Source organism: Bos indicus x Bos taurus, chromosome 2 (genome assembly GCF_003369695.1).
Source record: "Bos indicus x Bos taurus breed Angus x Brahman F1 hybrid chromosome 2, Bos_hybrid_MaternalHap_v2.0, whole genome shotgun sequence".
NCBI classification, from domain to species: Eukaryota; Metazoa; Chordata; class Mammalia; order Artiodactyla; family Bovidae; genus Bos; species Bos indicus x Bos taurus.
In genome coordinates this window covers 31,542,699-31,557,805 of record NC_040077.1, presented here as the reverse complement: position 1 = coordinate 31,557,805, position 15,107 = coordinate 31,542,699, and the positions used below count along the sequence as shown (strand labels likewise).

The 15,107-nt window shown below is 42.5% G+C and overlaps 2 protein-coding genes across 4 annotated transcripts in view; both read right to left on the bottom strand.

Moving 5' to 3' along the window:
• The window catches only part of GRB14 (growth factor receptor bound protein 14), a 128,612-nt gene extending 117,311 nt beyond the window's left edge, over window positions 1-11,301 (bottom strand). The window contains exons 1-2 of one of the 3 annotated variants that reach the window (XR_003514062.1): window positions 10,941-11,267; window positions 9,557-9,689 (exon numbers count right to left, since the gene is read on the bottom strand). Coding sequence is in view for 2 of the 3 variants with exons in the window: in XM_027559090.1 (XP_027414891.1) it covers window positions 9,557-9,689; window positions 10,941-11,131 (324 nt within the window). In the remaining variant the exon portion in view is untranslated. Of the gene's footprint in view, window positions 1-9,556; window positions 9,690-10,940 lie in introns of all 3 variants that reach the window. The other 2 variants (XM_027559090.1, XM_027559096.1) reach the window with 2 other exon arrangements.
• On the bottom strand, window positions 11,157-14,457 carry LOC113900201. Its single transcript, XM_027553736.1, has 3 exons — window positions 12,169-14,457; window positions 11,430-11,862; window positions 11,157-11,264 (listed from the first exon to the last, which is right to left on the bottom strand). The coding sequence occupies exons 1-3, from the start codon at window positions 12,306-12,308 to the stop codon at window positions 11,157-11,159; spliced, it is 681 nt and encodes a 226-aa protein (XP_027409537.1). The 5' UTR covers window positions 12,309-14,457.
• Window positions 14,458-15,107: the final 650 nt, after the last annotated feature.

Below are 15,107 nucleotides of genomic sequence, written 5' to 3'. Positions count from 1 at the left end.
AGGACTGTCCCTCTCCAGTGGTTAGAACATGAAGAGTAGAATGCAGGTGAGGTTCAAGACATGGACAGAAAGCAAACTGCTTAGGAACCTGCAGTCCAAGGCGGAATTTTAAATTTTCTCATAAGCTATCAAAACGTTTTCAACCAGGGAGTGACATAATGGGATCTACATTTTTAAAAGTTCATTTCTTGCAAGTATATGGAAAATGGGCCACAACAGCCTAAAGGAGAAGCGAAAGGAGGCCATTTAAAACGTTCCTAGATGTCAGAAGACAGAGGCTCCAGTTGGGATGGTAGCAGCAGAGATGGAGAGGAGGTTATGGATTCAAGTTTATTGGGATGAAAGATGCAGCAGTACTTGAAAGAAGGCCAGAAAGAGGACTCCTTGGTTTTTGACTTGAGTGATCAAACAGATGACTTGAGCAAGCAGAGTTTAGAAAAGGACATAGAAGTTATAAGCCCCTCAAACCCTTTAAGCCAAGCATAGCCAAGAGCATACTGAACCTAGGCCAGTCTCCACTGTTCATATATAATCTTATAGCCTTATTTCTAAGTTTAAATACAATTTTAACACACAAACTGACCCCTTCCGGATATGATACCTTTCTGACTTTCTCTTATTTGAATCTAGACACATTGATGCACAATGTCAAGTTTAAAAGCCCCTTCTTGTCCCCATCATCTCTGTAAAGTTGGCTCCTGTGCACCTTGCCCCACAGCACCCAAATGTTTTCTTCGTCAAAGGAGGTGTGGTAACCACGTGAGAAGATCTAAGACTGAAAGGGAAATGCTTGGGCCAATGGGATCAAAAAAGCCTCCTAAGACACCTGTCTACTATGCAATCATTAGTATTAATATTCCAAGAGCCATCAGAATCACTTGCTCTAGGAACAGATAAAAATTGTAGCACTCAGGGGCCCAGAAAGTGGGCAATAGGCTAATATCACATCACTCAGCAGCAGGACCCTATTAAAAACTAGGTTTGTGGATTCCCAGTCCAGTATCTTTCAATTACATCATATGGCCCTACATCCTTCTATGGAAACGGTATTAAAAGCTGGTGCAGAGGATGGTGTAAATCTACCATTTGGAAGCGCAATTGTGGGTTAAAAAAGTAACTGGCTCCCCTAATAACCTAATAATCATATCTAGCATTGTATGTGCTCAGTCAAATCCAACTCTTTGCAACCCCATGGACTGTATGTAGCCTGTCAGTCACTTCTGTCCATGGAATTTTTCAGGCAAGAATACTGGATCAGGTTCCCATTTCCTCCTCCAGAGGATCTTCCCAACACACGGGTTGAAGAAGTCTCCTGAGTCTCTCTCACTGGCAGACAGTTCTTTACCTCTGCACCACCTGGGAAACCCTATCTAACATTACATCTATGGAAAAAATACAAGTGAATAAATAGCCAACTTATAAACGATCTTTCAGAATAGATGGAAACATCTGTAAACTACCAATAGTTAAAAATGGTAATCCTGCTATTTGTGTTTATTCTCTCTGTGGCTTTGAAAACTACTCAATAAGTGGAACCAAAGGGAAGGACAAGAAGTAAAAGATACTTTTCCTATGTCAGCTCTCCCATTAGACTTCTAAACTGATTCTGAAAGTTTCCCTTCTGCTCCCTTTCTTTGGCAAAGGCTTGTGGCCATTTCCTAAGTTCTGCATTGAGCTAGCCCTTACCGAGAGTGCCGAAAGGACAATTCCCAAGTCCGCTTATCCTTGTTCAGATACTTATACGATGGAGTTTATTACTATTCCGTATAAGCTGACATGTTTCAAACCAACTCCATAAGACTTCAGAAAGCTTTTCTATATTAAGATCCACATTTATATTGAACCATGAATGACTCCAGTTTTCCTTCTCTTGAAGAACTTAATATACGCCCCTAAGGAAAAACAAACTAGAAGCTGAGCTTTCAAAGAAGTAAAAAATAAAAGTCATGTTGCAGATAAAGGTTGGACTGCAAATGTATCCTGCAAATTAACTAAAAATTAGAGGCAAACTTCAAACTGGAAATAAAACCTTGACAAGCAGCTCTGCTAGGGGATTTAAGTTTTAAAATAGGAAGAGACAGCTGTTTTCTGTTACAGTCGAAGGTATCTAGCATGAAGTAGGGAGGATCCTGAGTTGATAGCTCCTGTCCTCAGAAGCCAAGGGACCTCAGTAACATGCAGGCTTGGAACAAAGAACAAGGAACAAGGAAGATGACCATCACTGAAGGGTGTCATCAACTGAAAGCACTGTCAAGTAAACTCCCTTCAAGTGAGCTAAATGATTTGAGGTAAAGGAGTTGGATCCTGTGAACTGTGCAGATTATGTCAGACCAATTAATCGGTGGGTTACCATATATCATTCATATATTATAAGAATTTGTGTGTCCAGTGTTCTTTGTTTGAGCTTTTTTTCCCTAGGACACTAGTTGTTCATTATTTCCTCCCCATCTCCTTACATTATACCTACTGAACTTGCACTTCCTACTCACAGAATTTGTTCCATAACCTTTGCTGAGTGAGCAGCGGTCCAGGTCCCTTGTGTCACCTTGGCCACAGCTGACTGAATAAGAGCTGGACATACTGGGTTAACAGCTCTCTCCAAATATGGACTCACGTGCTAAACCAGCTAAACCAGGAAGAGTTATTCCAATAAGGGTAGCCACTTGGGGCCACATGCAGTGACATCAATCAAGACAAGCAAGACCATTGAGAAATATCAGAGGATGATATGGATTTAGAAAAAGAAGCAGAGACTATGTGCTATGTTTATGGGAAAATAAAGAGGGAGAACGGAGAAAGTGGCTGCCTTGATTTTTGCTGGCTCTCTGATTCCCAATTCCAGTCTCTCATGAGATCAATGAACTTTTGGCCTTCAGGTACTATAATATAACCTTTCAAACTAGTTAACATGAGTCTCTATTCACCCCAAACAATCAATACCTGGATAAAATACCAACTAAAGTCCTTTTGTAATATTTCTACCTTTTCTCAACTAAATAAAATTGTCTTCAATCTTGAAAGGTCAAATTGCTCCAGAGCCTGAAAGCAGCAGAGAATAAGAGTACCCCTAATTTTGTATATATGTTAAAGAAAAAAAAGAAGTCAAATCCCATGCCCTTCACCAGGATATTATTATTCAGTGGATTTTACAAGAAGCCCCAGTATCTATATTTTTAATAAGCATCCCTGCTGATTCTGAGGAAGGTAGTCCAGTGAGAAGTATGGCTTTAGAACCGTGCTTCAATACTGCTACAAAGATCTGGGCACTTTTGAATTTCTCCCAAGGAAAATCATATTCATCAAGTGCCAACATTCAAAAGTAGCACTCTGCTGCTGGAAACACATATTTGTTTGAAACCCCAATAGGAGCAAGTATTGTTTCTGTATATTTTCTGCAAATATATGAAATTTGCATTTCATTTTACATAATATAGGATTTTGTAAAACAGCCTGGTGGGCCTAAACACAATGTATAATGCTGTTTCCGTGGATTCAAACAGCCAAAGACCTAATTTAAAGATTCTGAGGTATAACCAGTTTGTAATTTGAGGATTTCATGTATCATTCCAACTTAGAAATTTGACTATGAAGGATATTAAGTGATACCAAGATATTTTTCACATGCAGCTCAGCTGGTAAAGAATCCACCTGCAATGCAGGAGACCCCGGTTTGATTCCTGGATCGGGAAGATCCCCTGGAGAAGGGATAGGCTACCCACTCTAGTATTCTTGGACTTCCCTAGTGCCTCCGCTGGTAAAGAATCTGCCTGCAATGTGGGAGACCTGCATTCGATCCCTGGGTTGGGAAGATCCCCTGAAGAAGGGAACAGCTACCCACTCCAGTATTCTGGCCTGGAGAATTTCATGGACTGTATAGTCCATGGGGTCACAAAGAGTCGGACACGACTGAATGACTTTCACTTTTCAAGGAATTTTTATTTTTGTTAGGGAATAATAGCCTGCTAGTTAAATAAGAAAATGTAGTTTCCAGCAGTGCATACAAAACTAGGTAGGGATGCAATGACAGAATGTCCAGAATTTACTTTTTTAAAAAATAATTTATTGTGCTTCAACAAATACAATAAAAATTTCAAAAAGGAATAGATGAAATAAATGAGACAAAATCTTGATAACTGCTATATCTGGAAAATGAGAATGGGGAGTAGAGTTCTTTGCTTTCTTCTTCTATGTATATTGGAGAAATGCGTATGTAAATTTGGATAATGCAGCAGCCACATAAGAACCACACATACAGGGTTAGCACTGCACAAATTAAAGTCACTACTGACATCATGAAGGAATGATATCAGAGACCCTTTCATCGGGGACAGAGATGAACTTACTGTTTGATAGTCCTGGACATATGAGAAGAAAACAAAAATCAAAGGCAGAGCATATGGAAAAGAATTTCTTTAATTATTTGGAAGAAAGTTTTTATTTTACTGAGATATGCAAAAAGGTTTAATTCAATATAAAATAGACCAGAAATAGTGTGGTGAGGGACAAAGACATACAGAAATGACACTTTTCGATTTTCCTTTATCTAAACTGTGGAAGCATGGACAAATCACTTCTGAGTTTTGTACTTTAAAAAAAAAAAACTTATGATGTGGAAAACAGACACACTTCCTGGCCTCGGTGTGTCTGTGGACTGTAAACTACACACGAAATCCATTTATTAATAACACTGATAAAACTTACTTGATGCAGACCAATGATTTGATAGATTTTTCATATCAGTTTTAGGGAGAAGACAGAGAAGAAAGCTAGAGGGGGAAGAAAACACAAAAAGACTGCTATAGTCGAGGAAGGAAAAAGAAAAAGGAATCCAGATCCTTAGGTGGAGATCATCAAATGGCTTTTGCTGCCTCACCTTTTATATTATGGGGAGAGTTATAACTAACAACAACTGATACAGGTTTATCACTCTGCTATTCTTAGAGTTCTCGGTTTCTGCGGATATTGTACCTTCCTTAAAAGGGGGCTGTCTATGCTTTAAGAAATCCAATTTTCAGGTTCTAGCTGTGATAACATCAGCCACAAAACATTTCTTTGCCTCAACTTACTCATCTCTAGAAGACTGTTTCACCAGCTTATCTCAAAGATCTCTTCCAGCTTGAAACTTCCATGACACTGTTTCTCACAAGTGATTTTTTATCTTTAAAATCTTCAGTGGCTTTATTTTGAATTAGTTATCCTACACAGTCCTGGAAAGCAATGAGCCAGAGCAACTACAGAAACTGAGTCCAAGTACAAAAATAACCCGGGGGTAGGCAAACTCGAGAAAAGAACTGATTCTTTTGCAAAGGCTAAAGATATTCTTTCCCTTTCTTCGAATAATAAGTGCTCAGGTACGATTTTCTGGTAAATTTTAATCAGAAATAGGAAAAAAGATAGCCAAAGTCATAAGTTACTTTTCATATAAAATGTAAATTGCAAGTAACTTTTCTGGATCATGTATATGGAGGGCACACTTCAAATCTGCTTTATTGGCAAACACAAAAAAATTATGCTGAAGAAATATACCCAGTTAGTATTATTTTTAAAAAGGTGGGGGGAGAATAAAGAATCCAGATTCTATCCCAATCCAGTTCTTATTTTAAAATAAAAATACTGAAAGCATATAGTAATATATACTTTGAGACATTTTATTTGCACAAAGAGATAAAGCATATTCTATTTGTGGCATCAATTCATTTTACCACTCATGCATTATGTAGACATTGCAAATTGTAAAAAACAAAAAAAGTATCTATGGCCTGTAAAGTGGTTTTGACTATGGTTTTGAAAGGCCACATGAGATTTAACATTGCCAGTCTGGATTCTTTCAAACTTTTTGGTCATTTATTTCTAAGTAACAAGTGCAATTCTTCACTTTTTCTATGGGGGGAAAAGAATTGCTAAAATGACTGGAATGGTTAAACAAAACAAATCAAAGAGAGACTATCAAGAAATGAGACATCGTCTCCTAAGATGTTTCAGCCATAAATAATAGTCAATAGAAACCTAGTACATCATCTCAACCAAAGGTCAGAGATAATTGGGCCTGAAATATCATCTTGTAAAGGGTTAATCTGTGTCACAAAGACACTGAGCTTGGGGGAATTACCGACATAGAGTCCATCTGTACCCAAAACCTCCCTCATTCCAAAGAACTAAGCATATAGAAAGTAATAAAAACAAAGGATCAGTTCTAAAAGCAAAGTCTAGGTGCAGAAAAGAGAACAAAAAGAATACAAGAGATTTCCCTGGCAGTCCGTGTGTTCAGTCACTTCAGTCGTGTCCAGCTCTTTGTGACCCAGTGGACAGGAGCCCACCAGGCTCCTCTGTGCATGGGATTCTCCAGGCATGAATATTGGAGTGAGCTGCCATGTCCTCCTCCAGGGGATCTTCCCAACCCAGGAATCGAACCCACATCTCTTATGGCTCCTGCACTGGCAGGCACGTTCTTTACCACTAGTGCCACCTGGAAGCCCTGCCCTAGTGGTCCAGTAGTTAAGATCCACTTTGAATGCAGGTGATGTATGTTTGATCCCTGGTCAGGGAACTAAGATCCCACAACTAGAGAGCCCACAAGCCACAACTTCTGAACCTGAGCACTCTAAAGCCTGTGCCCCACACCTCAAGGAGAAGTCCCTCTGCTGCAACAAGAGAAGCCCCTTTGTGCTGCAACTAGAGAAAACCCGTGCTTCTCAACAAAGATCCCACAGGCTGCAACGAAGACCCGGCACAGTCAAAATAAATTAGTGCACAAAGGAGACTTCTTGCCCAGCTCTAGGACACCCTTCTCTTTACAGAAATTCCAACCCTTGCACCAAGGAAGAGATGAGCAAGGAGGGCGCTTCTTTGATGGGAGTACCCTTGGGACTGGTCTCTAGGATTCAGGCCAGAATTCTGCTCAGGCCACAGCACAGCTGTCTGTGTGGGTGCAGGGCTCTTGCCGAAGGTCACTGGGACAGGACATAAAGGCCCAAGTAGGGAACTGGTTGGAGTAAAGCACAGCATAGCACCCTTCTCCCACTTTGCCAATCTGCTGAACCGGATCTGAAGAAACATTGTCATTCAGAATCAGATGTCCTACTCAAGATGGTGACTACCCACACCTGGGCCACACTCTGACTTGACCCTGACACGTACACCCACTCTCTTTCTCTTTTTTCTTCCTCTATTAACATAATCATAAGATGTTTATTCTCTCTTTATTCAAAAGAAACCCTGCCCCTTCAGCTCATCTGGTAGACACAGGCTTTCTCCCAGTGCTCATTCACAAATTTAAAGCTGAAGTAAACCCAGGCCTTTCTCCGTCTTCTTCCCTTCCTCTGTTCAGCTCCTAATGCTTAACCTAGCCCTACCTTTTGATAAACACCCTTTTTAATTTAATTATTTTTTTCTCTTACTTTGTGGCTGTACTACACAGTATGTGGGATCTTAGTTCCCCAGTCAGATAGAACTCATGTCCCCTGCATTGGAAAAATGGAGTTTTAACCACTGGACCACCAGGGAAGTCCCGATAAACACCCTTTGGATGGCATTTTTGCTTAGCTCTGTGCTTCAGAGCCTAGGATGATGCAAGAAACGTAGCAGGCCATCCATAAATAGGGAAACAATGCATTAAATTCCCCAAAGGACTATTATGCCATCATCAGACATTTCCTTTCCCCATCCTGGATCACAGGGATAGTTCAAAATCAATTTTTCCATCACCATGATGCACAAAATAATCTATCATCCATATTCCCATCTTACATCTTAACCCAAACACACATTATTGAACCCATCACAGATAGTAAAAGTGCAGAAAAAAGGAAAGAACAATAGCTGGGGGAAAATAATCAACCATCTTCTCTCTTTTCATTAACCCCTCCTTATGGCAAGCATCTGACTGTTTAAATTTGTTGCTTCTACCCTTGGAAGAAAAGCTATGACAGACCTAGATAGCATATTAAAAAGCAGAGACATCACTTTGCTGACACAGGTCTGTATAGTCAAAGCTATGGGTTTTCCAGTAATCATGTCAGGATATGAGAGTTGGACCATAAAGAAGGCTAGATGCCGAAGAATTGATATTTTCAAACTGTGGTGCTGGAGAAGACTCTTGAGAGTCCCTTGAATGGCAAGGAGATCAAACTAGTCGATCCTAAGAGAAATCAACCCTGAATATTCATTGGAAGGACTGATGCTGAAGCTGAAGCTCCAATACTTTGGCCATCTGATGCAAAGAACAGACTCACTGGAAAAGACCCTGATGCTGGGAAAGATTGAAGGCAAAAGAAGGGGGCATCAGAGGATGAGATGGTTGGATGGCATCACCAATTCAACGGACATATATGTGTATGTATGTCAAAGTCACTCAGTTGTGTCCGAGTCTTTATGACCCCATGAACTATACAGTCCATGGAATTCTCCAGGCCAGAATACTGGAGCGCCTAGCTGTTTCCTTCTCCAGGGGATCTTCCCAACCCAGGGATCAAATCCAGGTCTCCCACATTGCAGGCGGGTTCTTTACCAGCTGAGCCACAGGGAAGCCCAAGAATACTGGAGTAGGTAGCCTACCCCTTCTCCAGGGGATCTTCCCAACCCAGGAACTGAACTGGGGTCTCTTGCATTGCAGGTGGATTCTTTACCAACTGAGCTACTAGGGAAGCCCCCAGTGGTCATGAGTTTGAGCAAATTCTGGGAAATAGTAAAAGACAGGGTATCCTTGTGTGCTGTTTGTAGTACATGGGGTCACAAAGAGTCGGACACGACTTAGCGACTACAAACAACAACCCATGCAAGAACAAGGTACACAGTGAAGCTTCTCTTTGTTTGCTGATCCAAGACTGGAATGAAGTATATTCAGAAGAGATGGGATTAACCTAGGAAACACTTTTTTTTTTTATAATTGTGATACATCTCCCCACCACTGCTTGGTTCTTGAAGTTTAATTTGCTCAAGTCAGCTCCACACTAGAAACTTGAAAGAAAATCATAAAAATTAAGTCCATAAGCTAATCATCACTTACAAGTCATCTGCCTTCTGCAGTCAGAAGCTTCCAAACTGAGAATTTGCTGAAATGAAAGAAAACCTGTGGGGTCCAAAACTCCATTTACCTTTCACCACAGATTCACCATTATCAATTTTCTTTAGTAAATAAGGTTGGCTTGGGTTGAAAATATGAAAGATTAAAGAAGGTATTAAAGGAACCAGTCAATTCCCTTCTCACTCTAAATCACTACCAGCTCTTCCAATTTCTGAGTTAAAATTGCTCAGTTGTTATCATATATAACTCTCCACTTACAATGTGAATAATAATAGCTCCTAGGCTCTGTACTTCACATATATTCTTTCATTTAATCCATTCCAAAAGCCTGATGGGTATGGTTTAACATACCCATTATACAGATGTAAAAAGTGAGACCCTAAAGGAAACTAATGGCAAAGAACTATGTCAGTTAATAGAGTATTTAAAATAGGCCATGCTAATCTTTTGCTAATATTGTAAGTTACTATCTTAAAGATTATATGGATATAGAACTTCTAAGATTTTTTAATTAGAACATTTTAAAATGCATACCTGTTTTTTCCTTGAATTTGCTTTGGGAAACAGGCCTGCTGACAACACAGATGTAAATGGAGAGCAGCATAGCTCAGGAAAAGGGTTTGGAATAGATGGCATTTCCAGAACATCAAGATCTTTCTTTTTTCTCCTACACCGAGAGAACATAGGATGTAATTTACATAAAACAGAATGTAAAATATAATTGCTGTCAGGATTAAAAAGTTGAGGCCAGAATGCCCCATTCTGTGACAATACTAATGTAAAGTATACAGGAAAGGTCTGTGGTGTACTTTCTGTGGGTCAGAATAAAACATGTCAATTGATATAAATCAATCTCCTTTTGCATTCCTTTCTTTCTTTTCTTTTGGCCTTAAAAAAAAAAAAAATCACCAGGCCTGGAAGCCCCATTTCCAGCACTTCTGATAATTTTCCTGAAACTGACATACAGACTACAGAATTACTGAAGTAAAAATCATTCTGAGGAGTTAGACATTGTTTTGCATCCACTAAATTGACAGTCTATAAACATTTAGTGAACTCATCCCTATTCTATTCTACTAATCACTTTTGAAAGTTATGGTTTATTAATTATAGTTGTGGTTCATCTCACTTCAAATTTCATTCACAATGTGGCCCACACACAGTTTGCTGATTTTTCAAGTGCTTATAGATACTAAACTGCAAGGCAGTGTTTTTGAGGAGGTAAGTGAATAGAACTTGCTAGTATTAATGTACTTTGGTCCACTGCAGAGTAATTTTAACTTCAGTGAAGTTGAAGCACTTTGAAAATCTGAAGGAAAAAAAAAAAGATACCATTTAAATGTATGAATATAAAGGACTATAGATTTTTGTATTGTTGCAGCCTTTTTCTTTCCTAAAGTATGTGTGAAATTGTGAATTCTACAGGCACTTAGGGCTGAATGCTATGGAGATTGGGAAACACTTTAAAGCCTCTATTCTTTCCTGCTGAACAGCTAGACTGCTCAAATGTCAATCCGTACTTTGCCTCTCCAGAGTCGCTCTAAGACTCCATGTGGGAGGCGAACTGATTTATTCTGATTTTTTATAATACATAAAAGGGATTTTTTTGTTTTTTAACGCAGTAAAGAAGGAAGGAGGGTGGTCAGCCTGGAGCTTGGCCTCCTAGTTCACATCGATGGGCAGAGGCGAGAGCGACCCGGAGCTCTCAGTGAATCGGTGATGCTATTTATAAGGCGCTGGGAGATCGCAATGTCCAGCCCATCCGGTAGGTCCTGCCAGCTCAAAGGGAATTGTCTTCTGAGACTTTCTCAAACTTGGCCCAGCTCTGGGCACATGGCTCACCCCCTAGGACCGCCTCCTCACCCCTCGCCGGCTGCCAACCCAGGACACTCCCCCGCGCCCTCCGAGGGCTGCCTACCTGTCTGCCGCACAGCCGCGGGTCGCGTCCGGAGGGGGCAGGAGCGCCCGCGCGTGCAGCCAGGGGGCCGGCGCCAGGTCGCGGGCGTCGCCCCTCCCCTGGGCAGCGCCGCACACCTGGGCGGCCAGCGGCGAGTCCCGGGCAGCCGCCCGACCCGCGGCGCTCTGCCCATCTTGCAGGGAAGTGGTCATTGTCGCAGGCCGGGGGACTCGGGCGTCATGAGAGACCCGGCGCGGGGGGAGAAAGAGATCGGGCGGCGGGAGGCGAGGTGCCTGTTCGGCAGCCCGAGCGCGCTGCAGGTGCGGTGGCCTCGCCGCCTGCGCTCTGGACCCGGGCGGCTCACACGCTCGGCCGAGCGGTAGGCGAGGCGGCGGGGGAGGGGAGGGGGCGGAGGAGGAGGGTGGGGAGAGGGGAGGAGCGGCGGGTGGGTGGGGGCCGCGGGCGGCCGGGCGAGGCGCGGAGGGGGCGGGGAGGGCGCTGGGCGGGCACCGCTCGCGGCCCGTGGCTCTGGTGGGCGCTGGCTGGGGGCCCGCGCCCCTGACTGCCGGCTCCCGAGGCTCGGGCCGCCGGCTCCCCAGGTGGGCGCCGGAGCGCGAGGCTGAGCTCGAGGTCGGGGCGGATCCGCGTCGCGGGAGGCGGGATCCATGTGATCGGGCGCTCCCTCGGGGCTAGCCTGGCAGAGCGCAGGCGGGGCAGGGGTCTGTGCAGCCCTGACCCCCGAGACCTTTTCATTCTTCTTGCTGTGCTGTCGGAGAGCTGTCGCTGGGCCGCCATGACAGGCCCACCGTGCCAGGAGAGCGGGGGACCAGGTCTGTCCCAGTCTTTCCCCCACGTGCCTCTTGCTTCCACTCCGCAGCTGAGGACGCCGGCGAGGGAGAAGGGGTGGACGGGGAACAGGCAGTACAATCGGTGCCGAAAACTCCTGAGATGTTTGAGAATTCTGAGTAAGGTATGCGTAAACCTGACGTCTTAGGAAAATTGTTCATTTTCTTCTGATAAGAGCAGCTCTCATCTAATGGGTCCCCACTCTACCTAGTCCTGTTCTATCTCACAACGGCCTCATAAATTAGATGTTTACCCCGTTTTACAGATGAGGGAATTGAGGCTCAAAGTCATGGAGTACCTGGGACAATACAGGGCTAGTGAACTAGTGCAGTGAAGCTTCCGACCCAAAAGATTCCATGCCCCAAATCCAGACTGTTTGAAGTGGTAATTACATTATGCTCACCTGAGATGCAGTCGCCCTACTCTGAATTCTGGGTGGTAAATCTGTTTCTGCCCTTCCAGTAAGTGCCCCATCCCAGTGCACTGTTCGGGATTTCCAAATGTTTTATACACTCTTTGTTCTTTGACCAAATTAGGTAACATCTGTCCCTGGCTTCTGTTAACCAGGTTTTCTTAACCTTCACAACCTCTGCCCAGGGAAAGGCAAACACTGCCTTCTAAAGAAACTGGCAACCCCCCCTGCTCCATATCTGTGTGTCCCCCACCATCCCAGCACCCCCCCACACACACACCATGGCACCAACCACTGCCGACACCCAGGGTTTGCTAATTCCCCAGCCTGTGAGAAATCTGTAGTACTTCACAGAGGCACAAAATTTTGAGTCAAAGAGCTTACAGAATCCAAGTTTTGCTCACATCAAAATTAAAACCCAATAAATAGCAGTGTTGACCTGGATTACACATCAAGAGTGGTCTCCAGGACACTTTATGCAATGCAATGGCTAAGCCCAGACCAAGTGGTAGGTCCCCTGAGGGATAAAATTAGTAATACTAATCATGATGATAGCTAACATATTGGTGCTGTGTGCCAGGCAAAGCCCTCATTCACATCCTATTCCCTGAAGGATGGTCTGGATTCTATGTGGATTTCAAGAGAGTTTAATGTAAAAACGTACAGATATGTTGAAGTCTTTACAGCAAAATAAAAAAGAAGCATGTATTTGCAGATAACTTGAGCTAAAAACATAAAGAAAGAAATATATTTTCTTCATCATCATCATCAATCATTCCTATTTTCATCCAAAAGTCCTGAAGGCAGTCATTGCTCCTTTCTAAAAATGATATAGTTTGAACATTCTAACAGGAGAGTGAATCAGTGGCTGAGGTTTGTCCCCTCCCTACTCAACAACTCTCTCTTTGTCTTTCTGTCTCATACAGAGAAAGAGAGAGCAGGCTGTCTTTTTTTGCCAGAGGAAAGAGTAGGTAGAAACTATATCTTTGGAATCACTGGAAATACTATTTCCCAGTAGTGTATACTGCTCCACTTACCAGCATAAAATTTTAACCTCAGGAAAGAATATTCAGTGGTTGGAATGAGATCTCAATTGTGTCTCCCCTCTCTGGGCATTTTCTCATTTAGTGGGAATCCAGGGAGTATCCATTTGCAGGCTTTATACTCCTCCTCTAACCCCCATGAGTAAAACTTGTTATACCTGTAGTAATGGCGGGGGGTGGGGGAGGGGGCAAAAAGGAAAAGAACAAATCTCTGAGGAATGAGAACTTAAATAGTATTGTCTTGTAGATTGACATTAAATATTGAATTTACTCCCAGACACCTTGAGGATCTATATCAAGAATGATACAGTTCCCTCATTCACATTTTTGAAGCAAGCCAACAAAAGAACTAGCTTTTGTATCCAAGAGATTAAAAAAAAAAAAAAAAAGATTCTGAATAAAGAACTATGCAATATAAAAGGTGCAGAGTACTATGAGACCTAGTACAGCCTAAGAGAATACAGAGGCATTTTTCTGTGAAAAGGGAAGTTCAAAAGAGATTTTCCTTCCCATAACTAATGAAGATATCTGAAACAGTAAAGCAGGTACCTTGTCACCACAGAGCCAGTCCTCCCCTAGCGGCTGTTCATTTTTGACTTGAGCCTGTAAAATGGTAAAGGATAAGCAGTTTGTCTCCTGGCCCCTCCCCTACTGTAAGCCTTTTCTGCCCCTTGGTCTCTCTCTAGGAATCCTAGCCTTCCTTCCCCTAAGGAAAATGTGACCTCTTTGCTTTGTTCTCTCCCTTTCTCAACCAATCAAATTGCTTAACCCTTTATATTGGGAAAGATAGCCCATGTACAGAAAAGAAGGTCACAAACAGAACTGTGTGATGATTTATCATAAGGCAAACACTCATGTCAGATGATGAAATGCATTATTGTCAGTCATCCCAAAGCCCCGCCCTCCAATCCAGATTTTTCCAAGTAATCATAGTAAACTCATAGTTTAACCATAAGTATCCATCCCTACTCACAATAGAGTAGGTTGTCTGGTTTGGACCTTTATGTAGATAGAATCATGCTGTAGGACCCTTTTGTGCTTGACTTGGTGGTTCCCTTCACCCATTGTTTACTATATGCTTCCATACTTTTGTTTATTTTGTTTATTCTTCCATGCTTTTACAAGTTTCTCTAGTTTTTCTAACTCTTCAATTGTATGTAAATACCACAGTTTATATATACATTCTACTACTGATAAGCATCTGGGTTATTTCCAGCTTTAGACTGTTTCGGATGGAGGAGCCTGGTAGGCTGCAGTCCATGGGGTCGCTAAGAGTCCGACGCAACTGAGCGACTTCACTTTCACTTTTCTCTTTCATGCATTGGAGAAGGAAATGGCAACCCACTCCAGTGTTCTTGCCTGGAGAATCCCAGGGACGGGGGAGCCTGGTGGGCTGCCGTCTATGGGGTCGCACTGAGTCGGACACGACTGAAGCGACTTAGCAGCAGCAACAGCAGTACTGTTGCAGTGAACATTTTACACCCTTCTCTTGGTGGTGTGCATGCATTTCTGCAGAGCATGTATACAGAACTGGCATTGTGAGGTCATGCTGTGTCTATGCTCCTCTCCTGTTAGATACTGACAGTTTCTCAAATTAACTGTAGCAATTTTCAGCACACCAGCAATGCATGTTTCCCCAGTTGTTCACATCCTTGAATTTGTACAACAGACATTCTGGTGTATGTACAGAAATACCTCATGGTGGAATTTGACTTTTCTTGATGACTGATGAGGTTGAGCACTTGTTCACGTGATTATTTGCCATTTGGACTTCTCTTTTGCTAAGTACCAGTTCTCCTGCCTGTTTTATGATTAGTTGTCTGTCTTTTTCTTATTCTAGTTATATTCTTGTTATGGGCTTCTTTTTTAATGTCTTGTAAATCTGTT